The 24,853-nt window shown below is 41.4% G+C and overlaps 1 protein-coding gene across 1 annotated transcript in view; it reads right to left on the reverse strand.

The window, feature by feature from the left end:
* Positions 1-24,853, reverse strand: part of LOC139449682 (uncharacterized) — a 47,386-nt gene that overhangs the window by 17,229 nt on the left and 5,304 nt on the right. The window contains exons 3-15 of the mRNA XM_071231180.1: positions 14,819-14,935; positions 13,509-13,661; positions 12,790-12,921; positions 11,980-12,145; positions 9,620-9,773; positions 8,897-9,007; positions 7,323-7,541; positions 6,545-6,741; positions 5,038-5,229; positions 3,657-3,869; positions 2,651-2,786; positions 1,586-1,751; positions 613-728 (exon numbers count right to left, since the gene is read on the reverse strand). Of these exons, the coding sequence (XP_071087281.1) occupies positions 613-728; positions 1,586-1,751; positions 2,651-2,786; positions 3,657-3,869; positions 5,038-5,229; positions 6,545-6,741; positions 7,323-7,541; positions 8,897-9,007; positions 9,620-9,773; positions 11,980-12,145; positions 12,790-12,921; positions 13,509-13,661; positions 14,819-14,935 (2,072 nt within the window). The remainder of the gene's footprint in view (positions 1-612; positions 729-1,585; positions 1,752-2,650; positions 2,787-3,656; positions 3,870-5,037; positions 5,230-6,544; positions 6,742-7,322; positions 7,542-8,896; positions 9,008-9,619; positions 9,774-11,979; positions 12,146-12,789; positions 12,922-13,508; positions 13,662-14,818; positions 14,936-24,853) is intronic.

Genomic DNA, 24,853 nt, shown 5'->3' on the forward strand with positions numbered 1-24,853 from the left:
CACACACACACAACCATGGATATGTGTACAATCAACTCACCATAGAAAAAACACAAGAACCTTAAATTAGTGTGATTAAACTGAAGTTGAATGTTTAAGTGAAAATGATGATTATTCTAAATCACTGGGTGATTTATAAAATTTTATAGTGCTAGTCCATAGATACCATGCCGCACACACACATACACACACTCAGACACTCAGTATACGGTGACTGACGAGCCGATCAGTCCTCGTTTTAGGTTTATATTATAATAACTGACATAAAAATATAAATATGGGACATCACATCCTGGTAAGAATAGGTCTTCAGCAATCCCATGCTTGTCGTAAGAGTCTGTTGTTGTCGTTGTTGTTTAACGCCAAACAATATTTCAGCTATATGACGACGGTCAGTAAATAGTAGAGTCTGAACCACACAATCCAGTGATTGACATCAAGAGCATCGATCCACGCAATTGGCATACGATGACATGCATCAACCAAGTCAGCGAGCCTGACTACCCGATCCCATTAGTCGTTTCTTACGACAAGCATATACGCCTTTTACGACAAGAATGGGTTGCTGAAGACGTATTCTACCGGGGATCTTCACGGGTCTTAGGTACGTACACTATAGGGGTAGGCCAGGTTGACGATGGCGGCGGTGTGGATGATGAAGTCTATGTCGGTACAGAGGTATGTGTAGTCGTCCTCACTCATCCCCAAGTTTATCAAGGCCACGTTACCTGGGGGATGGGGTAGAACATGCAATAAGTGTCAATTAAAGCGACAGACCCTTTTCCATGTTCATAAGAAATTTCTACTAAAATCGATTGAACGATATCAACTGTATCATGAGCAAGGAAAGATCTGATTATTACAGAATTTCTGCAAATATGAAAATTGAAGACAACCTTGACAAGATGAATTGTAAAATTATGCCGTAGTTGACAAAGGAGGTTCGTTCAAAGAAATGTGAGTTTATGGGGATCAGTATTTCAATGGCAATAGCAACTCCAGTATAATGCTGATCCCTGAGGACTGACTTTACCATTCAATCTCATTGTTTCATCTGAAAATACTATAGACAGACATAGTTTTTTTCAGTATTCAAGGCCTAAATTCAATGATTAATTTCCATACTACAAGGACCTTGAAATAGCTTTCCTTATTACTAGTATCACTCATATAAAAATGTCTCACATTTTACATTTTCAGCAAAACAAAATATTCTCAACCAGTTTAATAGACGTTTATTAAGATGTGGTGTGGTGAGGTGAAAAGTAGCGTTCAAGATTTTGCACTTATAGCGTCGTGCATGCACGTGCGTGGCTGCTTATACTTTTATAGTGCTAGTCCACTGAGATACCATGCCGCAGCTTAACATGATTACCCCACACAGGCAGAGTATACTGACTCTGAGCTAACGAGTCCTTGTTTTAGCCCCTTAATGCCGAGCGCCAGGGTAACAACAAGTCCCATCTTTAGACGTCTTTTGGTATGACGCGGCCGGGGATCGAACCCCTTCACGCTCTCGAGCAGAGGCTCTTCCACTAGACCATGATGTACTTACTATCTGTGATGAAGTTTGTTACAACATTACCTTTAATAACCGTGACTCTCCTGACGAGCATGGCTTCCACTTGTTTCTGCTCTTCTGTCGCCTCACTTTCAGATTTACCCAGAATGCCATACTTCCTCAAGGTTTCTTTTATTCTGTCAAGTGCTTCCACCTGCGGCAGTTCCCGTACCAGGCAGTATATCAGCAGCTGTGGAGAACGACATAGACATCCTTTCTGTAGGAAGTGCCACTAAACTGTACATACCTTCTCACCCTACCCTTGGAAATTGTCCCATACTGTTTCACCCTTTGGGGCTGATATCTGTAAGACTAGCAGTGTTTTAGTCCAGATTTGACACTACCAGCTATAACTTATGTCACAGTAGCGGGGCGATCGGGTAGCCTAGTGGTTAAAGCGTTCGCTCGTTACACCGAAGACCCGGGTTCGATTCCCGACATAGGTACAATGTGTGAAGTCCATTTCTGGTGTCCCCCGCCGTGATATTGCTGGAATATTGCTAAAAGCGGCGTAAAAGCATACTCATTCACTTACGCACAGTAGCATAGGTGATATATTGATATGTATAAATTTGGAAAATGCCTAATGATAAGGACGAGATTGAATTTGGTTTTACAACCTTTAAACAACATTTCCATAGCGTCGTAGAGAATTATCAATTTGGTGAATCCTACGAACATGAGTATAATGCTAACAAGGACCATAAACACCATCTGTGATTCAAGCTATGATAGCCAGACCCTGGTACAGCTAAGGGGGGTAACTCTATGTAGGGACAATATTGGTTCAATAGTTGTGAGAATAATGTGATGTAGAATTGACTTGAAAAAAGAAGAAACATTGCATTGTTTTCAGAAGCTTGCTCTGTCACATGAATTTTTTCACTTTTAATCAAGATTAAGCTACACTTTCTTACTGAAGTGCAAGAACAGTAACATCTATTGCTATCAAGCTTTCTTTTCTTTAACATCTTAATTCCACAAAATACATTTATACTTTTCTAATACATCGTCAGTGGATAATAAGTGACTATTCTGTCTGGTAAGAAACATCAGTGACAGTTCCCACAAATTGGAATCGCGACCAACCTTGGTACTCAGTAACAACTCTCTGAGTATAAATACTCCAAGGAATCCCGTTGCCCCTGTCAACAAGACTCGCCCCTTATGGAAATGATGGCGATGATGGAAGGTCCGCCAGAATGCACGCAGCTGAATGTCCAGACTGGAATACACATATCATTCTATTAGATCTTGTTATCTCCAGCCCATATAACTCCACATACTGTTGAAGAAATGTAATTGTATTCTTACCGTAGAATCCACCTTTTTCGGATATCCTCCTTCTGCTTGTCTTAAACTATACACAAAACTTCATATAATTCGTTTTCCGAGGTACTAATATAGTTTCAATGTATGCATTAAATATGCTGATGAGGGTTGTGAAACATTTGTTTATTGTTTTATACCACAGTCGCCAATATTCCAGCAACATCAGGGCGGGCAATAAGCAGTAGCTGAAAGCATGAGCAGCGATTCACGCCGTAGGGGAACGATGACACTATCAGATAAATCACAGAGCCCGACCGCCATTTCCATTTTATTCGACCCTTACCGACAGCATACGGCAACAATGACCAATTCTAACAGGGGATAGAATAGAAAACTACTGCGTTTTACAAAAATACGAATTTTTTTTTTTTAAAAGATCATGAAACCTATCAGGTCACCACTGTACCGGTTTGCGGGTATTACGATACACGTCTGGAAGACTCGTTTTGCGTTCAGCCAGTATTCCGTCTTTTGGTGTTTCTTAGATCTGGGATTCGCCTGCTTCATTCTTTTCTAATCTAAACCAATTATTTGCAAAGTGTTTTTGTTTGGTTTAAAAACGTTTCGTATAATGTTTCAGTCATATTGTCATGGAAGATCTAGACGTTTATCGCGAGCACGGTTGTGGAGCTGACAAACCAAGAAACCTATTCAAGGCATCGGATTCTGACACGATTAAAGGGGGCGAATTGCTGTGGTAACCATATGAGTGTCTTGAGGTTGGACATCAGGGGTCACGGTCAGTCTCAGCACGTGTACTTACTTGAGGACGCCCTGGTCGTGTTTCTCGACCTCCGCCTGGAGGTCCAGCTTCGGTCTCTGGGCGGAACACTTGGTGACGGCGTTGTTTAGTTTGCTGTCCAGCATGCGGCTCAGACTGTACACGGTGGGGTAGGAAAACAGGTCCTGTACAGCGATCCGGAGGCCGAACTTCTCCTGGATCACGTTCAGCAACTGGGCAGCGAGGAGGGAGTGACTGGAAGAGAACAGTGCCCAATTGCACAAAGTGATCCTAGCGCTTGCATCTCTCTTACTTAACCACTGACTTACGATAGCCGAAGCGCTAAGGTCGCTTTGTACAAACGGATCCAGAACATGTAGGTATGATGCGGGTATGATACGTTCAGTGTTGATGCTGATGCTGATATGAAAACACGTAAGGGTCGTAGATGACAGAGTTGGGAACAATACACATTGGTACATTCACATGGGAGGAAAGCCCGAAGTGATGCAGGTCTCAGAGTACATTCACAGAAGAATATGGTAATGAAAGAGTGAGATGTGTGTAACGCCGCTTTGAACAGTATTCGGCTGTGTCATTGGGTGTGGGAAGAAAGTCCCAAGTGATCCAAGTCTTGGACGTTTACCAATTTGGCGAAACACACGAGCAGAGGTATAGTGCTGACATACCAAGGATGAATCCTAGATAAAGAACCTGTAGATGAAGGTAAAACGTATATCAAATTACCAAAAAATGTTGCGAAAAGGGCAAGAAGAAAATGTTTAAGAAAATGGAACACTATATACCAAACTTACTGCTTGTCAATATCATAAAAACAAATCTTCTCCGAAGATCAGATGGCACCTCCATAAGATGTCGCGTCAGATAAACCCTGAGCGAACATTGACCACCCAATCAAAATGAAGTAATCGTTAGTTGTTGAGCCAATCAGATTTTAAAATGATTCGACTTAATTTCTTTACGACCTCGGTTCGGAAATTCCGATCTTAGCAAAAGAAAACCGCCACAGAATACAATTATACCCTTGATATCACACCATTTTAGATGTAAATGCCATGGCGCTGAGAAACGACATAACAGCGCGGCTTTATGGTTTGGCAATCGGAACTCTCCGGTCATATTCGTTTTAGAGATACAGAAATCAGATATGCTTGTGTGAATGCTTCGCTCACTCGTACCACGAATTTTGAAGCCTCAACACAGGTTGGCTGGTTAGAATGTTCTCGTGACATGACGCCCTTCATGCATAGAGGGATCGAAGTAAAATATTTTTATCAGGTTGCACTGGTTGTCATTTCAATATCTTCGGTTATATTATCAATTTATTTCCAATACATGAACATTTGCACCTTGAATTTAATATACTATGCTATTTAAAGAAACGTGAAATGAAATTGTTTACCCTCCCATATCAAAGAAACTCTCTTGAATGTCGATGTCCCGCATCTGCAGGACTTTACACCAGATGTCGGCAACCTTGACTTCTGTTTCGGTTGTCGGACGACCTTCAACTTCACCTTCCTCTGAATCCTGCTTCTCAAACGGCGGGAGTGACTTCTTGTCCAGCTTTCCTGTCGCTTTTACGATCGGAATACTGAGGGGATGAATAAAAACCGTTTTAGTTCGGCAAAGGGAAACACGAAAAGACAGTGACAGAACCTATGTTGTTTTGCAGAATCCAGATCATGCCAATTGGACGCTGAAAGTTTAATGAGTGGAGAGCAAAATTATGCCATAGCTGGACAGTGTGTTCGTAACGTAGCTCACCTATACATGTTCATGACTATAATAACATTGTTATCAGTTGCTTTTATCATATGTTTGATTTACAGTTGCAAATATCTTAAGTTAGCGATATTATATCCCAAACATTAACTGTACTGGCTCTTAGTCAGCACTTCCACGTGGTTTTAGGTCTTAAAATTCATAACATCTAAAACTTTTATAAAATTAACCCCAAAAAGCACAATACACAAGTACGGGTGGGTATCTTAGAATCTATCTTTGAAAATCAATAAATTCGTTATTTTCGGCACAAATTTTCATTTAAAACGTGGTTGGCCCTGTGGCCATGTAGTTGCAATTTTATTTCTTACCCCAGTCTTCATTGAACCAATTTATTTTTATAAAACAATACCCAGCCCCAGATTACTTTTTAGAAACTGTTGCAGGAATGTGTGAAGAATAGACATAATCAAATTAATGGTATTCTTTCGTTTGCCTTCATCACGCATCCTACGGTGACACATCTTCTGGAGGCAAGAGAGTAAACTGACTTTAAAAGTCCAGTTTCCACCCTTGCCGAACTAGGCTGGTAATATGGAGTAACAGTTTGGCTGGACTAACGAGTCTATGCATAGGCCAACCAAAATCGCGCAACGAAATCGAAATCCGGTTCGTAAACTGCCATGCAGATTTCGGTCGATTGCAGGATTTGCAAAGCATGTGCACCGCCAACTCGTTGTTAACAGATATTTTCCTATTAATCTTTTCATGTTTTTAATCAAGGCGTTCACATGTTTTGATTCACTTCGCGATGTAAGACCCGTTTTATCACAACATAGATCTTGATTATCGATCAGATTGTCTTGACTGGGCGCTGCCATTTTGTTTTAAACAAATACAAGTGACATGAGAGGTAGAATCTGGTTTGTCCATAGGAGAGGCATAGAAGGGACATAATTCGTAATATCCACTGGAGGCGCTACGATCGGGCCCAGGAATTCCAGCCTAGTTCGGCTGGGGTGGAAACTGGACTTTTGTAGTCAGTTAACTCCCTTGCCTCAGGACGGTGACGGTGACTTAGCATGTGGATGTGTTATTAAACTCAATTTGGCCACCTCACCTCACCTCACCTGTATCCCCCACTGCAAGGTGGCCGAATATTATGCAGTGCTGAAGCCGTTTACCTTTTAAGGATCACGAAGTAGGATGGTATCATGTAGAAGGGCAGCCTCCTCTTCAGGGCGGCTCTCACCTCCTTCTTGTTGGTCTGCCCTTCTGGCACAAGATAAGAAACGAGGAACTTGTCCTCCCCTTCTTCACCCATCACCAAGACAACACACGCGTTCACCATCGGGAGTGACATCAGGGCGGACTCCACCGCCTACAGCGAAAATGAATCACACATCATGTTTGAAACAAGCATGTAAAATATATGGCAATGACTTATAATTAAAGGGTTACCATGAACTGAACATGATCCATCTGAAAAGCGAGACCCGTGTCAGAGTTTCTTCAAAGAACATTTCTGGTGTTCCCGGCAGTGATAATGCGGGAATAGAGCTAAAAGGGGTGTAAAACCATACTCACTCACTCATACTATTTTGGTGCACGAATGGCCCAATCGTCTCGTCTCCGAGGTCGCAATTTATTGTGAAGAGTTGCGTCTCTTAGGCGTGTCAGAAACCTATGATCGTAGGTTCGAATACAAGATTCGCGCTGTTTAGCCCTATCCATCAATTGCTTGATAAAGGTGTTAGGATCTACACCGAAACGTGGCACTAATTGTAATAAAGAAGTTGTTCATCCATAGAACTCGTCTTACTTCATCACTCCAATTCCTAAATGCCACTGAAAGAAGTAAAATGGTAAACGTTCAAGGCATTCATAACTTGGAGCCTACCTTCAACATCAAGCTGACATGCAGTGATATAAGTGAAAAAAATTAAGGAACCAGTATCTTACCTGTACTTCAATGGAGTACCCTCTGATCTTCACCATAGAGTCACACCTGCCGCATATTTCCAGGCTGCCGTCGGAGAGGACGTAGCCCCAGTCTCCAGTCCTGTAGAGGACGTCCCCGTACGACGCTGGCACCGTGTCTGGCCGCTGGATGAAGCGCTTCTCCTGGATGTCGGGCCGCTTCAGGTATCCACGAGCAAGTGTAGGACCACTGACGAATATCTGGAGAACAATCAAAGGGTTAGGTCTTTGAAAGGCATTTAGAAGTGATTCACATAAGGAAGAGAATATATGGATGTTAACTTCTTTATTATGAGGAACACAACGTTTCGGAGTTTATGCTTACTCCTACATCAGCCAGCCCCAGAACCACCAACAAGACTGTAGTCATTTTGAGCAGCAAGACCCTCACACCTGCACAGACCTCCCTCCTCACCAAAGGCCTAAAGTATGTCCCAGTCAGTTTAAGGAAGGGAATATATGGATGTCAACTTCTTTATTATGAGGAACAAAACGTTTCATTCACCTGATGTAGGAGTAAGCATATACTCCGAAACGTTGTGTTCCTCATTATAAAAAAGTTGACATCCATATATTCTTTTCCTAATCAAAGCGTTGTTCATATTCGTATCTCGATAACGCGCAATGGATAGCTTCAAGCAGCTGGCGAATATCTGAATTGAAAACGTCAGTACCTTAAATGTATTCACATCAGCATCTTTGCCACAAGAGAAGGATTGATTGAATGTGATTTTGCGCCGCTGAGCAATATTCAAGAAATATAACAGAAATATATCGACAGGGTAGCACAAACGAGGAAGCAATTCAAGCCTCTGGAGAATATCTGAAAAAGGAAGGAAGGAAGGAAGAGCACAAACCACAGACGAATATTTGATACGTGTATACGTAATCGTATTCGTGTAATATATACATGGATATATACATTCGTGAAGGATCGGAACATGCAGCGACAAACAGTTTCCAAATGTATGAGTAACGGTATTAAAACATGTTTCCGTAAAATGACGTCATGCTTAACAATTGTAACAAACCGAATATCACTTCTCTTAGAATTCATACCTCATCAAGTTGGGACATTGAGCAGGATCCTCAGAAGCAACCTGTGCCCTAAAAGATGGCTATCGTGACTACTAGGGTGTGGATGGTACATTCAACAGGACCTTCTTGGGTTACTGATTTAACGAGCGCTTCCGGTGGATCCGGTTTCGCACTCGAGAAACAATTATGGGAGCAGTGGGAATCCATATTTTGTACCATATATTCCCATGTTTTTTTAAGGTCAAAATTGACTTGCCTTTGCATGTGTTTGTGACGGGTGCCACTGATGGGGCAGGATACGTTAATCTTTTCGTGAACATCTGTTATCATCACTATTTTATAGATATTCATAAACAAATGCTTATGATATAGTCGGAATCCTACAATGAAGACGAATCTCCCGAACCTTAGGCTGTAATCCTACTTCAGTTGCAATGATCAATACTAACAGTATTGGTTATTGGCTTGACTGTTCCGCAATAGTGACTGTTTTATTCATTCCCTCCTGGTTCACTTACCTCCCCTGGCATTCCGACAGGCTGAACTTGTTGGTCCTCGTTCAAGATGGCGATATGAACGCCTGGTAACAACTTCCCGACGGGGCAAAACTTTCTCGACATCATTGATTCCTAAAAAACAACATACAATATTGAACTGTGTGTAATCTAGGTGTCCAAAAAAGAAAAACAGTTTCAGCTTGAACTCATGGAGGTACATGGTTCCGCCATGTTATTGCTGGACTTGTACCAAAAGCAGGATCGGGTGGTCGGGCTCGCTGACTTGGTTGATGCATGCCATCGTATTCCAATTGCGTGGAGCGATGCTCATGGTGTCAATCACTGGATTGTCTGGTCCATAATCGATTATTTACAGAGCGCCGTCATATAGCTGGAATATTGCTGAGTGTGGCGTTAAACAACAAACAACAACAACAACAACATCCAAAAGTAGAATAAACCCCTACCCTATCACTAAAGGAAAGCCAGTCTTTAACGAATCAGAAAACGAAAATATCAACAGTTTGACACAACAAAACATCAACATTTTACCTACACGTAAGTAAACGTCACTTCACATTTACCCCTGTTTGCTGCGACAACCACTGATATGAGAACATAGCACCCGCTTTTCTTCACAAACCTTTTGAGACAATATTCCAGCTTAAAGCCTTGGAACCGTTCATCATTTAGTTACGTAACCAAGGTAACATTGGATACGCCCTATACAAAATATATTATTACTTTATTATTGGTGTAGTAAGCTGTGAGATCTTCGCAAGCGACATCATGACATTCCGAAATACTGTACAGGTTGACAAAGCGTATCCATGGCAACGTCTTGACGCACCTTCGCAGCAATGCCGTCGTCACCACCTCACCACAGAACCATATTTGTCTGGGTCAAAGAACATGTCTGTTAGTGAACCTGTATTTCCAGACAAATCGATGCGTCATGCAAAAGCAAGCTAATTAAATATACCACAGCAGGGAACATCAATTTCATGCTTTAAATTAGCAATGTTATTGAATAAAAAATGGTTGTTCGATATTGTAAATGAGATTTTCGGGTCATTAAACATATGTCTTACAAAGGTGATGGTAAATACATGTTGTCTGTATGTTTGAACTTTCGACATTCAATACATTAAAATATCCGAATCCTATTCCTGCTGAAATACAATTCCCTGTTTTGCAATCAACACAGTCTCTGGTAATGATTATTGTTTGTTTGTTTGTTTGTTGTTTAAGGCGCACTCAGCAATATTCCAGCTACATGACGGCGGTCTGTAAATAATCAAGTCTGGACCAGATAATCCAGTGATTGACGTCATGAGCACCCGTCTAGGCAATTGAAATACGATGACATGCTTCAACCAAGTCTATCAGCCTGACCACCCGATCCTTATAGTCGCCTTATGCGTGCCGCAAGAGGCGACTAAAGGAATTATCTTCGTGTCCCAATTGCGTGGATCTATGTTCATGATGTCAATCACTGGATTGTCTGGCCCAGATTCGATTATGTACAGACCGCCGTCGTATAGCTGGAATAGTTCTAAGTGCGGCGTTAAACAACAAACAAACAGACAAACTATAGTCGCCTCTTACGACAAGCATCGTCGCCTCTTACGACAAGCATCGTCGTCTCTTACGACAAGCATAGTCCCCTCTAACGACAAGCATGGGTTGCTGAAGACCAATTCTAATCCGTATCTTTACGTGTCCTTCGGTAAGGAGGTCCAATGAAATTGAATTAACGCATGATAATACACATGTGCATGAGTATCAACATCATATCAACATTTATATCATGTAGAGAGGTGTTCATTAGGCCATGCATCTCATTACCTGGGGAATAGTCTTAATGTTGAGTCCTCGCTGTCCCAGTCCAGTCTCAGCAGCTAGTAGACACGATGCGCAATAGCTAGTGTACATCCTGTCTGTCTCAAAGGTCTTCCCGTGATATTGGAAGGGCAGTTCCACTATACATAGTACTCAGCCTGATAGGGACATGGTAAATGAATTGTGCAACTGTAACCTTTGCCTTATAATCAGCATGTATATGTTATGGCAATGGCCGTTTGATCAACCCGTCCAAACCAGTATGTCAACAGGGTTATTACGTCAATAGGTCATCTGTATTGAGGTTATGCAAGGGGTTATCATTATCTGCGTCCTTTACACATTTAAAGAGGATTGGCCGAGTCCATTCTATTCAAGTGCCACGTGACCATTTCCAGAACCCGGATGGACGTTCCCTATCGCCGTCGCTTATCATAACCGTCTTTAAACAACGTATAAAATATAATGGCATATGACGCCTTACATATGACATGCCATTATATCTTCTCCGCTTTTCCGCCACAGTAAACCACACGCCGTGATATAACTGGCATAATGTTTAAGCGAAGTTAAACCCAACTCACTCACTCACTCACTCATTTCTTCTTCAAAGATCTATGCTCTTTAGTGAAACTACCGTATTCGACGTAATAAGCGCCCTCAAAATAAGAAATAGGGGGCTCTTATTAGACTATTATTTTGGTGAAAACAGAGTTGAAAGATAAATTTCGTGGTTTATGCTGACAGCCTGAAATGTTTATGTCCGACAGATATAATTTTCCAGAATTTAATTCCCCATAATTAACGGTGCATATAACACACGAGTGCGTTTTTTACGCGAATAAATAAGTCTTGTGTACATTGATCAATCGGAAGGGGTGCTGATTGGGATTTTTCACTAGCCAATATATTAGCAAATATCGCCGGGGCACTTATTACGTCGAATACGGTACTTTGGGACTTTACCCAGAGGAACTGTTGGTCGTCAGTGGTCAAGTGAATTCAAGCAGTCTTTAAGATTCCCCAAATGCACATCTCTACAAAAACAGTGGCGTTGTCGCGCTTTGGTTAATATGTCAGATTTTATTTCTTTTCGTACTGGCGACAATGACCCTTCTATGATTCCATAAATACCTGTAAATAGTCGCGTTAGAATAGTTTAAAGCTGCATTACGAAATGTCATGAATCTGATCGTGTGAAAGTTGATGTCAAAGCAATGGAAACCTTGAGAACGTCAACGATCGTACGCAATGGTACGCACCTGAGCGTCTTCAGCGACTGTTTGAAATCTATGTCTGCAGTGTTGAGAATTGTCTCCAGCAAGGATGGCGTGAAGAGGATGCGAGTGATGACTTTGTTGCTGATGCTTTGACACAGTAGGTGAGGGTCGTAGATGACGGAGTTGGGAACAATACACATCGGTACACCTAGAGCAGAATATGGTAATGAAATAGTGAGTTTTACCCCGCTTTGAACTGTATTTCAGTTACAATCACAGTGTGTCAGCTTGATGTGGGAGGAAGTGATGGCAGGTCTTAGGCATTTACCAGTTTCGTTGAATCAGCGAGCATGGATATAGTACTGACAAACCTAGACACATAATCCGGCCGAATCTGGGATTCGAACAACTACGATAGACTTTTGATACACGTCAGAAACGCAACTCTGAAAAGCGAATTACAACATCTTGGATAACTGGAAAACGAACCCACAGTATTTTGAGACGAAACATATATCTCACGTCATTATGAACATCTACACGGTGAGGAACTAGCAAAGGAAATTTGTCATGTTTACAATATCTTTATATCAATATCAACAATAATAAATACTACCATATACTATTGATAAATCCCACAATGTATAGAAATCAAGTAAATTCATATAAAATTATATCTTTGAATTAGGTCAAAGTATCCAATTAATATCCCGCAGGAAACCAAATGGACATATCTGTGAACCGCACGGTCCCTCATTTTTCCGAGCGTATGAATATATCCCCATGGATGTAATAAACCAGACGTCTAAACTTCGGTTTCTGGATTTAGCCAAATAAAGAATTGCTGCATACCTTTAAGGATGGGCCGGAGCATCTCCCATACAAAGAATATGTTGCTGCCCTCTCTTTCCCCTTCACCATATGGGTAACTGATGTGACGCCAGTGGTAGGAAAATACGGCACCCCGGTGGGGACACATTATGCCTTCAAGAAAGACCAATATACAGTTATGCACACACCTTAATAAATATAGCATTCTGTGTCACAAGATAAATTACCATATATCGGTATTCTATTTATTATAACAATGATGATGTCATAATCAAAGCTTCCATAATTAAATAGTTTCAGAACAACGGATAATTGCCCTGACTAAAGAAGGCTAGGGAACTATACATGTATGTGCGACATTGATCAGTTCTAGGTTTGCTATAGTTTACTGATGTCAAACAGTCACAATATTTTATCGGAAGGCCAGTTTATTTACTTACTTAGCGGTTGTAAAACTAAAAGATAACAACAACAAAATCAACACCTTACGTGCATGCATGGACAATTAATATTTATTCATCTTTACTTCATGAGACCTATTGTTTTGCTTATTTGTTGGTTGTCGTTGCCCATTGGCTGACGTCCCAGCGACACTCTGGCTCAAATATTGCTTAATCGGCGCCACGACCTAACTCTTGACCAAGTATGAACTCCACCAACCTGCACACTGTATTGAAAAAAAAGGTTGTGAATAAAAAGACACCATTGCCATCGAGTTCTATTTGGTAGAGTTTGTTCACCTTTAGGTCTGCCCGTTGTGCCAGATGAGTAAACTATATAGGCCAGGTTGTCAAGCGTCACCCCATGGGGCATTTGGTCGCCTTTCTGTTGGTCGATCTGCTGCTGTAGGCGATCTTGCCAGCCATCCGCCATTTCAATCACATTGTGAGAATCTGGAAATGTTCATATTTTTGATTAATTTGTAGGTATTTGTTTACAAATTACACACAAACGCACGCGCACGCAAGCACACACACACACACACACACACACACACACACACACACACACACACACACACACACACACACACACACATTATATATTAATATCAAAATCTAATCAAACAAATTGTAAATATATTTTGTAAACAAGAAATACTTTTCCCCTAAAATACACTCATCCACTCAAACAAATGTCATTTTTATGATTAGTTCATGAACTATGATTTGCCAATGGCGCATCCTTCACTCACACTGTATCGGTCCATTAAGCCTGATTCTGGCAGTAAAAATGTGTCTGTCAATCAGTAGTTCAACTACACATTGATCTCATTATATGTTGGATAAAAAATATATTGATTGACCTATTTATTCGACAACGTTATCAGTTATTGTGTTAGATACATTTCATTCGAGCAGCCGGGATGCGAGGAACACAGTTTGGACATCCTGCTTCGGTGACATCATGCGAAATAAAAAATAATATTAATATTCCTCCAAGTTATACGGACGCCGAACGCCACCCCTTTAGAGTGCAATTCTCGAAGGCCATTCTTGGTGTCCCTCAAAGTGGCATTATCAAGGGTATCATACTGCCATTAGACAGGATATATACCCTGATGGCCTTCATGCATCTTCGGGTGTTATCAAGTATTTGATCAAACCATATATATCAATATTAAATATCATTTTCCTCAGTTACAAAGATATTAACTGATCTAGTTTTGAAATACATATTGTTCACAGAAATAACATTTTGAATACATTTGACAGAAAATGGAAGATTTGGCCTCACATTCATCAAATCCAAATTAAGATTGTTATCGTAACATAATATTGTAGTGCCCATCTCTTTAATTATCAATATTTCTTGTACATAAGTAAATTTCACAAATTGAAATAAAGATATTGAATTACGTTACAAAATTAAGGTTTTGATCTTCGTCGAATTTTGTAGGAAAAACCTTAAGACAAAATGCTAACATAACTTCAAATTTTATAAACTATACCAACTAAAAACAGCTTCATACGTGGTATCAGTGGCAACGTCTAGATCTGTGTTAATAATGGACACCAGACCGTGATCCCGCTTTAACAAATGAACCGACCCGTGATATTCTTGGACAGATCCTTTGAAGTAAGAACTGCGACTGGCTGTGCATCTTTCAAGATGGACTCCAGCAGTGGGGTGGGATAGGATGTGTCGATCGGCAGATACGCTCCACCTGAAAATAAATGTTAGAATTGTTCTTTGGAGTAATCGGGTGTAGATTTGACGAATGTTTCTAGTGAATGCAGATATTGAACACTATCAATTGACAAGGCGTAACCCGTCTAGTGTATATACTCTTAAATATAATAGCCTGGACGCGGATTGTGTTGCATTAATGCGCTGATAATGTTGCTAATTTCGTATACTTGTCTGCAGCTTTTTTAAATGTATTAATGATTACAATAAGCAGTTTGTGAAGATTTTATTGCTGACGTATGTATTTATAAGATTTGACATCAATATGTTTTTGCCCGAAGTCAGTTCTGAAATATTCCCTTCGTATATAGATATATTTAACTATCAGTATTCGCACAGAACGTACGAAAGCGCCATACTGTTTTTATTACAGTCCTATGTTTCTGATATGTACTCTGTGAAAAAATAAGAAGATGGAATTTTACCAAATGAACATCCTCGTAATGAGTGAGTGAGTGAGTGAGTATGGATTTACGCATCACTTGCGACTACCACGTGAAGGCGACACACCCGGATATAACGTAATACTACTGAAAACAGCGTCAAACTTAAAACTAACTCAAGTTTACTAGGCAATGACTGCAAGCAGTGTGACCATCGTTAAGTTTGGGTTTGTTGTTTAACCCCACAATCCGCAATCTTCCAGCTATACAAGGGTGGTCTGTAAAAATAAATCGAGTCTGGACCAGACAATCCAGTGATTTACATCATGAGCATCGATCCACGCAATGGAGATACCATGACATGTACCAACCAAGCCAGCGAGCCTGACCACCCGATCCTGTTAGTCTCCTCTTACTGGGTTGCTGAAGACCAATTCTAACCCGGATCTTCAGGCGCCTTGGGTTGGTTTGACTAACTCGACTTGATTTTATTACATTGCAACCTTTCGTGACCGGATCAGAGGTGTTCCCCCCAGCAACCCATGCAAGTCGTAAGACGTCAGCCTCGTTGACTTTGCTTATTGCGTGTCATCGTGCCCCGACGGCAGGGCCCATTGCTCATATCAACAGCCTGTTTATCTTACCAAGATTCGAGTACATGTATTTACATGTAGGTTGTTGTGACATAGCTTTAATGTTGCTGACTCATATGCAACAAACAAGTATAATACACAAAAGAAGTTAAAGACCATCTGATTGATTCTTTCATATTACTATCATTAATCTAGCATGCTTCTTAACTTCTTTTGAATAGTAGATACTAATTGGTGTAATGAAACCAAGACAAGTTCCGTTCCATGTTCAAGATTTTAATATTGCCGCGAACTAAAAAATGGTTACCATAGGAACTATCTATATAGCCTTTCCATCTAACCAGAAAACCAAAATAAAAAATCTCCCTAAAAATATAAAAAAATCTGTTTTCTCATACTACACACTTCAAAAAAGACCAAAAAAAAGAAACGCATAGAAGATTATGAGAATGTTGATTTTGTTTATTCATGAAACATTCAATAGAATGTTTTGACTAAACGATGTTAGTCACATGTTCGTTACCTCGTGTTGTGCACAAGCCAACCGTTTTAAATTTGTGTAGCTTTATACAGCAGTTTTTTATAAGACTACACGATGCAAATGTCATGGAAAGGATATTAAAAGAAGAATGCGCGTGCAAGTTGTGACAATCATGTGTAGTGACAATGACTATAAAAGGTCAAACGTCAGTCAACACTTTGCCGAGACTGCATGAATGCTGCCAATCGCAACATCGCAACAGGACATCTTGAGTGAGTGAGTGAGTGAGTATGGTTTTACGCCGCTTTTAGTAATATTCCAGCAATATCACGGTGGGGGACACCAGAAATGGGCTTCACACATTATACCCATGTCGGGAATCGAACCTGGGTCTTCGGCGTGACTAGCGAACGCTTTAACCACTGGGCTACCCGACCGCCCCAGGACATCTTGAAGCTGGGGAGTGCCAGTCTGCAGTTGCACGTCATGTCAACGTACACCAGAACACCATATATCGTTTATGGGATCGGTATACCCGCCTCAATTCCACCCCAGATCGTCCGAGAATAGGTAGACATAGTCACCACCTCTGCACCACATCGCTACATCCGGGATCTCACCTGCGTCATCGATATGCTTCTGACATGAAGACCACAGGGCACGTGCTTAGCTTGAGCTGGGTATTGGACCAATCAGGAATCGTCTGCGGGGATGGGAATTAGACCCAGAAGGCCGGTATTTGTCCCTGTATTGAGATATTGACTCTGAGAAACTGGCGGCGAGTCTGGTTTAGTGATGAATCACAATTTATTCTCCAGCGCCGAGTTGGAAGACGTCCAAATGAACGTTTTGAACTGCGCTCGAGAGGTCGACAGGTTCGGTAGCGGAAGTGTGATGGTGTTGGGAGCCATATCCCACACACGATCTGACTTGGCGGTGGTGACAGAAAATTGGTTCATCGACCAAATTCATCAACGTTACCTTCCGATTATTAACCGACAGTGGGGGTTGTTTCAACGTGACAACGCTACACCACACACAGTTCGTGTCACTGTTGACTTCTTTCATAATTCGAACGTCAATGTCTTGTAATGGCCCTCCAGATGTCCGGATCTGTTTGATTGACTCGATAGACGTTTAACGTCAACGTCAACATACGCCACCGACACTTGCACAATTGGCCAACGCGTTGCAGGAAGACAAGAGGTGTAGAGCAGTGATAACAACACACGGTGGTCACACCAGGTACTGATTGGAAACCGTGGACGTGCGGGTGTTTCAACAACCAGCATTTCCATTATGTCTACAGAACATTTGACTATCAAGTTTCATCCTTGTGTCAATCAAATTTAATTAAATATGCACATTTAATTGAACACTACCTATTCGGCATATATATCGCGGTGCTACGACCATTGTGACGTCATACATAACTGGATAGATTGGTGAAACTGCTGTTGAAGCAGTTTCAGGCAGTTTCAGGCAGTTATAACACGTCCCTATCGGAGATAATGAGGTGACCTTTGAGCTAGCAACACAATTTGGTGACAGCTTGGAGATAAAATTCCGCGAATGTTATCGTAATCATATGTCTTAATTAATAACACTTACATAGTTATGTTTATTTCAGTGTGCTACTATTTTCTAAAAGATAATGTATCAAAATTAGTAATGAACAAAGGAGCCGTTTTAATTGTTTCCAAATATTTTAATCATAACTTTGATCAGCAGTTGAAACGTAAAGAGTAAACATCATACAGGTAAAATCTGGAAGCATACGAGTTTTCCCAATCTTTTTTTCCCATCTTTTCCCGTTAAGTGACGTTATAAAGACAGTTAACACCTTTGCCGAGGGTATATGACGAGTTCCTGTGGCCCGTGTCGGCGTCATGTGGGAGGAAAACCCAAACTGATACAGATTGTCGTCGTTCAGCCATTAGGTGAAAACCACCAGCACGATATGGCGCTGACAAACCAAGGCATTCAAACCCACAATCCGCGGACCTGGCTACGCTAAGAGGTCACTGGGTCATCCGTGCCTCCATTTAATTATGTACTTCGCAGGTTACAACAACGCCACTTTGCGGCTGTTTATTTGGACGCTGGATCCTATCTGAACAAATTGCGGATGTAAACAAATGTTAACACGTTGACCTTTGTAACACTTGGGTTTGGACCTTCATACTTGTCAACACAGTCGTGACTGCTGGCGGAATAGGTCGCCATGACATTCCATCCTCCACTCTCCCTCTTGAACCCTGTTATCACCACAGTCGTAGCATTACATCAAATGCTATCAATTGTAACAGATAACAAACAGTAAAGTACTGTGTATTCTATAGTATGAATTACACAATTTACCTTCTAATTCATGGGCGAAAATCAGACATCTACGGACATCACGTAATTTATGATGAAAATGTTTGATTCTTAATACTTCCGAAAGTTCTTTTTTAAACTCATGAATGGTAAAAGTATTTGTTATGTTGAAGTGAGTGAGTGGTGAGATGAGGTGAAATGAGGTTTAAAGTCGCGTCCAAGATTATTGCACTTATATAGCGATGTGCATGTACGTGTGTGTGTTTGTGTGGCTGCTTGTACTAGTCCGGACTGATGCCGATTTTTAGTGCTAGCTCACTGAGATACCATGCCGCAGTTTAACATGAATACCCCACTCAGACACAGTATACTGACTCCGAGCCGACCAGTCCTTGTTTTAGTCCCTTAATGCCGAGCGCCAGACAGGGTAATAACAAGTACCATATTTTAACGTCTTTTGGTATGACGCAGCCGGGGATCGAACCCCGGACCTTCCACTCTCCGGGCGGACGCTCTACCACTAGACCACGGAGGTGGTCTAGTGAGTGAGTGACGTGTCCTAGCAACAATCCAGCAATGTCACATCGGGGGAGGGGAGGGGGGCAACAGAAATGCACTTCACACAAACTTATCAATGTGAGGATTCGATCCCTGGTCTTCGATGTGACGAGCGAACGCCTTAACCCCCAACCCAATATATTTTTTTTTGTAATACTTTTTTTATTCAGGGTTCAGGATACATTGTACATGATATAGTGCATATTGATACATTGACTGTTTGCACATCATTTGTAATGTGAGATTGATATTACTAGTGATAATAAATGATTTAATACATAATATATATGTATCACATGATGGAGTCCCCTTTTTTTATCATAAAAACAACAGCCATTCACACTTCTCATACAAACACCATTTACACGCTTTCACACAAGAAAGCCACAAGCACTCTCATAACCAACCCAATATATTAGTTGAATGTTTTATTTTGACATACATAGTTGCTGCATTTCAAAGATTGCTTGGTTGGTTTGTTGTTTAACGCCGCACTCAGCATTATTCCAGCTATATGACGGCGGTCTGTAAATAATCGAGTCTGGACCAGACAATCCAGCGATTAATATCATGAGCATCGATCCACGCAATTGAGATCGATGACATGCATGAACCAAGTCAGTGGTGATTAATATCATGAGCATCGATCCACGCAGTTGAGATCGATGACATTCATCAATCAAGTCAGTGGCGATTCGTCACAGACTTGTACATACATATGTTTGTTTGATTGTGTTAGTCGCCTCTAACGCCAGGCATAGTCGCCTTTTACAGCAAGTATGGGTTGCTGAAGATCTATTCTACCCCGGATCTTCACAAGTCGCATTTCCAAGAAGGCACTAGAAATAGAATACTTACACTTTTCCATTTACCATACATACGGGAATATTGACATTAAACGTTTCGCAATCTTAGTTTAGTTAAATTCTCCTTTCAGAGTATGGTCACGTGTGCTGTTCCTACATACAGGGGAAATGAAACATTCACACGTGCTACTTCCCGCCATCGAATTGGAGTGTGATCGATTAATGTGTGGACAAGGATAGCACTAGTGAAATAATTGCCACCACCTCCATCGATCCCCGAGTACGCTCAACAGCCTCTTGTTTGAGTAGTGTTGGAACATAATGTATTGATTTTAAGGCTACGTTTTAATGAGGAAAACATTACATGTGTCCTTTTTCATAAGGATTACACAAATATTCAAGTATTCATGTATGTCGGATATACAAATACGGAGTATGAATAATTGTAACATAGATTTCTATTTTTCCTGAGACTGAAATACCCGTAAGATTTTAATCAAGAAACACAATTCAAGACTATAACTTCAACGGGTGATAACATGATAGCCCTTCAGAAACCCATGCTTGCCGTAAAAGGCGAGAATGCTTGTCGAAGGAGGCGACTAACGGGATTGGGTGGTCAGGCTCGCGGACTTGGTTTGATGCATGTCATCGTATTCCAATTGCGTGGATCGATGCTCATGATGTCAATCCTTGGATTGTCTGGTCCAGGCTCGATTATTTACAGACCGCCGTCATATAGCAGAAATATTGCTGAGTGCGGCGTTATGCGAGACAAATATGCTTTTAGAGTTTGAGACAATAGTAGCAGTGGTAGTGATCTAATTTAAATCATCAAAATATATTAAACGTTAAAATTAATTTTCTTGATCCTCTAGCAGCTTTGTCTTGTTTTGTAGTATATGGTCCAATGCAGTGAACGCCCAAATGATGTAACCAATAATGAAATAATCATTCTGTACAGCAAACTGAGAATGGTTCAAATATGGCAGTGTTGGTGAGCTCTTTGATCTTTGACAACTATTCCATCTTATAATGGATCAATCGGTAATTGTCGCTACATGTTGCTAAGTTTGCCAAAGTATTATGAATATATCAAATAAACACGTTCGTTAAGAAAAACGTCAATTTCAAGTTCAAACAATAACTCGGTAATATTCCAGCTATATAACGGCGGTCTGTAAATAATCGAGTCTGGACCAGACAATCCACTGATTTACATCATGAGCATTTGGGATACGATGACATGCATCAACCAAGTCCCGTTAGTCGCCTCCTACAACAATCATAGTCGCCTTTTACGGCAAGCATGGGTTGCTGAAGACCTATTCTACCCCGGATCTTCACGGGGGGAGGCAAGCATGGGTTGCTGAAGACCTATTCTACCCCGGATGTTCACGGGTCGGGAGTATGAATGGATATACCCCGGAAGAAACCTGCAGGTCCCGATGATTGGTCAGTGGGTTAAGTTGGCACTGTTTGAGAACGGGGCCAGATCAACGTCGTTTGTTTAGAAAGCCTCCGGACGTACAACTGCGCCCATTCATCGACCAAATCCGAATTTAGGTCAATGATTATATCCTTGAATGAAATAATCAATACTTCTTGTCACACCACACACTTATGTTGTCTTCCGATGAATTTGGGAAGACGCTAATGTGTGAAATGAGAGAAACCATTCCCCTCAGGCACCGACCGCACTACAAGTACTGAAACTGTGGACCAGTAGGTACAACACCCTCCATCAACCGGTGTATTATAGACTAGTAGAGCCGTTCCACTGTTGATAAACGTCGTGGGAACATTCGCTGCCATCGATTCGTTTCCGAAATGACGTTATCATCTCCTTCGCTTCCCTCTGTAATTAACACAGAATTTCCTTCGCGCACGAGAGTAGTTTGATTGGACGTCTATTTTCAGCGTCGTGCTTTTCGAATCGGACTCAAGGTGAGGTGGAATGGGATTTAACGTCGCGTCCATGATTATTGCACTTATATAGCGACGTGTGTGTGTGTGTGTGTGTGTGTGTGTGGCTGCTTGTACTAGTCCGGACTGATGCCGATTTATAGTGCTAGCTCACTGAGATACCATGCCACAGTTTAACATGAATACCCCACTCAGACACAGTATACTGACTCCGAGCCGACCAGTCCTTGTTTTAGCCCCTTAATGCCGAGCGACAGACAGGATAATAACAAGTACCATCTTTTAACGTCTTTTGGTATGACGCTGTCGGGGATCGAACCCCGGACCTTCCGCTCTCCGGGCGGACGCCCTACCACTAGACCACGGAGGCGATCTGAATCGGACTCGAAACGAAGCTATGACAAATTGACCAATTGGTCCAGTGTATTATCACACTAGATCCTCGAGAATAGGCGCAGCTTGACTGATGCAGAGTTTTTCGAAAAGGCGACAAATTCTTATACGAATGAAATCCATTTTACAATGAGACTTAAAAAGTACCAAGAGTATTGAGACGTCATGAGGAATGATGCCAGCTGAGTTTTCAGTAAAACCCCGTTACTAGTGGAAATCACAACAAGATCCATGTTATTACTGAACATCGTTTCGAGCCAAATCAGGTGTGTTTTAATTGGGGTATCCTCCATTAAACCGGACTGAAAGCCCCAGATTTAAATATCGGTGCCCTGGTAGGTACCATGTCCTTCGTCCTGATGGGAGTCAGTTAGGCTTAATGCCACTTTAAGTTTTTCGCTTGTTGTTTTACGCCGCATTCAGCAATATTCCAGCTACATGATGGCGGTCTGTATATAATCAAGTCTGGAAAAGACAATCAAGTGATTGACATCATGAGCATCGATCTACGCAATGAGGATACGATGGCATGCAACAACCATGTCAGCAAGCCTGACCACCCGATCTCGTTAGTCGCCTCATACGACAAGCATAGTCGCCTTTCATGGCAAGCATGGGTTGTGGGTCACCGGCGTGACGAGCAAACGCTATTACCACTAAGCGTTTCATCCTTCTTTAAAGAGCACCTGGATAAGCATCTACCAGAAGTGTCGCCATACTTGGTTTCATGGTGTGCCTTATCTCTAAACAGTATCCGGCAGTTTCGTTTGAGGTCTTTGACAAAAGTTGATAATGATGTTAACCCTATAACGTAATATCATGGGAAAGAACGTGTTTGGGATGGATTCACTTTACTCTCAAACCAGATATCTTTTTTGTATTATTTTTTTCATAAACATGATCACATATTAAAATTTTAATGTTTTTGGATGGCAAGGGTTAAGCAGATTTATAATGCCCGTGGTCTAACGATTTCCTGTATTATCCAGATGATATTGTATTATTCTGCAGACAGGCCAGTCTAGAGCTTGCCAGACCGTTTCAGTATAGAAAATATGTGTCTGTAATCTTAAATTAAGATATAAACGACGAGTCGGAGTTGTTTATAATACAATAAAACACTGCAGGAAGAATAAAACAAGAAGTGCGCAGCCCCGAGTGGTTTATTCTACCTGCAGTGTTTTATTGTAGGTAAACAACTCCCACTCGTCGTTTATTTCTTACATGAGATATCAACATTATGTACAGCTTCTTTAAGAATGTTGATAAAATGTACCAGCTTTAAACCTATTACCCAAATTTTAATAACGATGACTCCCTAAATAGAATCTGACCTCGGAAATGTGGGACAGGTCCATTTTACGAACAGGTGGGTTAAGTGTGGTATTTCCCGCATAATCTCACAATCCTCACGTCAATTATCTGTACCTTTTCGCCTAATACCGATTCTCAAATCTCTCCGAATTTTGGATGCGATCGTTCGGCCACTGCTGCTACTGCAGCTACTGCGTTTATCTGCGTAGCCCAGCAACATCTATGGGGAACAACTCTCTAGACACTCCCCCAGAAAATAATGTCGTCCAATATACGACGTCATCAGTTTACGAGCACATGTTCGAATCTCCCGAAATAAAGTCATGATAGAACAATGTTTTATCGTGAAATAAACCACGGTTCGTTCTTCATTGTTCTTGGCGATTTATCCCGTAGGTATCTTATATTCAGCTATAGTGAGTGAGTGAGTTTAGTGTAACGCTGCTTTAAGCACAATTCAAGCTACATTGCGATTGAACTTCACAATTGTTACAAGAATAATTAAGAAACATTTATCCTTAGGCGTAGTAAAAGGAAAGCTTCTATCGTGTGCGCAATCCCCAATGACTTGAAGCACTCTTTAAATCTCCAATCTGCCACATCATGAACGCGGGTATGCTGGATTCGAACCCATGATCGAATTGTGGCACCATAGGCGACAACCATTGTCTGAAGGAACATTTCATACCATGGCACGTATATGTCTAGAATCACTTAACTACCATTCCTTTAATGCGGGGGGCACGGGTGGCCCAGTCATGTAAGGCGCCGCCATTCGCTGTGCAGGGTTGCGTCCCTTGGACACGCCAGAAACCTATGATTGTGGTTCGAATCTCGGTTCACCCCGATTATGTTTCTAGGTTTGTCAGCACCATACCCGTGCTCGTGGGTTTCACCGAAGTGGTAAACGTCTGAGACCTGCATCACTTCGGGCTTTCCTCCCACATTAAGCTGACACGCCGTGATATAACTGGAATCATGTTAAAAGCGGCGTTAAACCCAACTCACTCACTCACTCACTCCTTTAATGCGTGCTATATCCCATTGTTAATACTCATCACCAATGTACTGTATAACTATTTTCAGCCAATCTGAACGAACTGTGATACTCCTCATGAGTGT

The sequence above is a fragment of the Haliotis cracherodii genome, unplaced genomic scaffold, assembly GCF_022045235.1.
Source record: "Haliotis cracherodii isolate W230 unplaced genomic scaffold, xgHalCrac1.p SCAF_8, whole genome shotgun sequence".
In the NCBI taxonomy this organism is placed as follows: Eukaryota; Metazoa; Mollusca; class Gastropoda; order Lepetellida; family Haliotidae; genus Haliotis; species Haliotis cracherodii.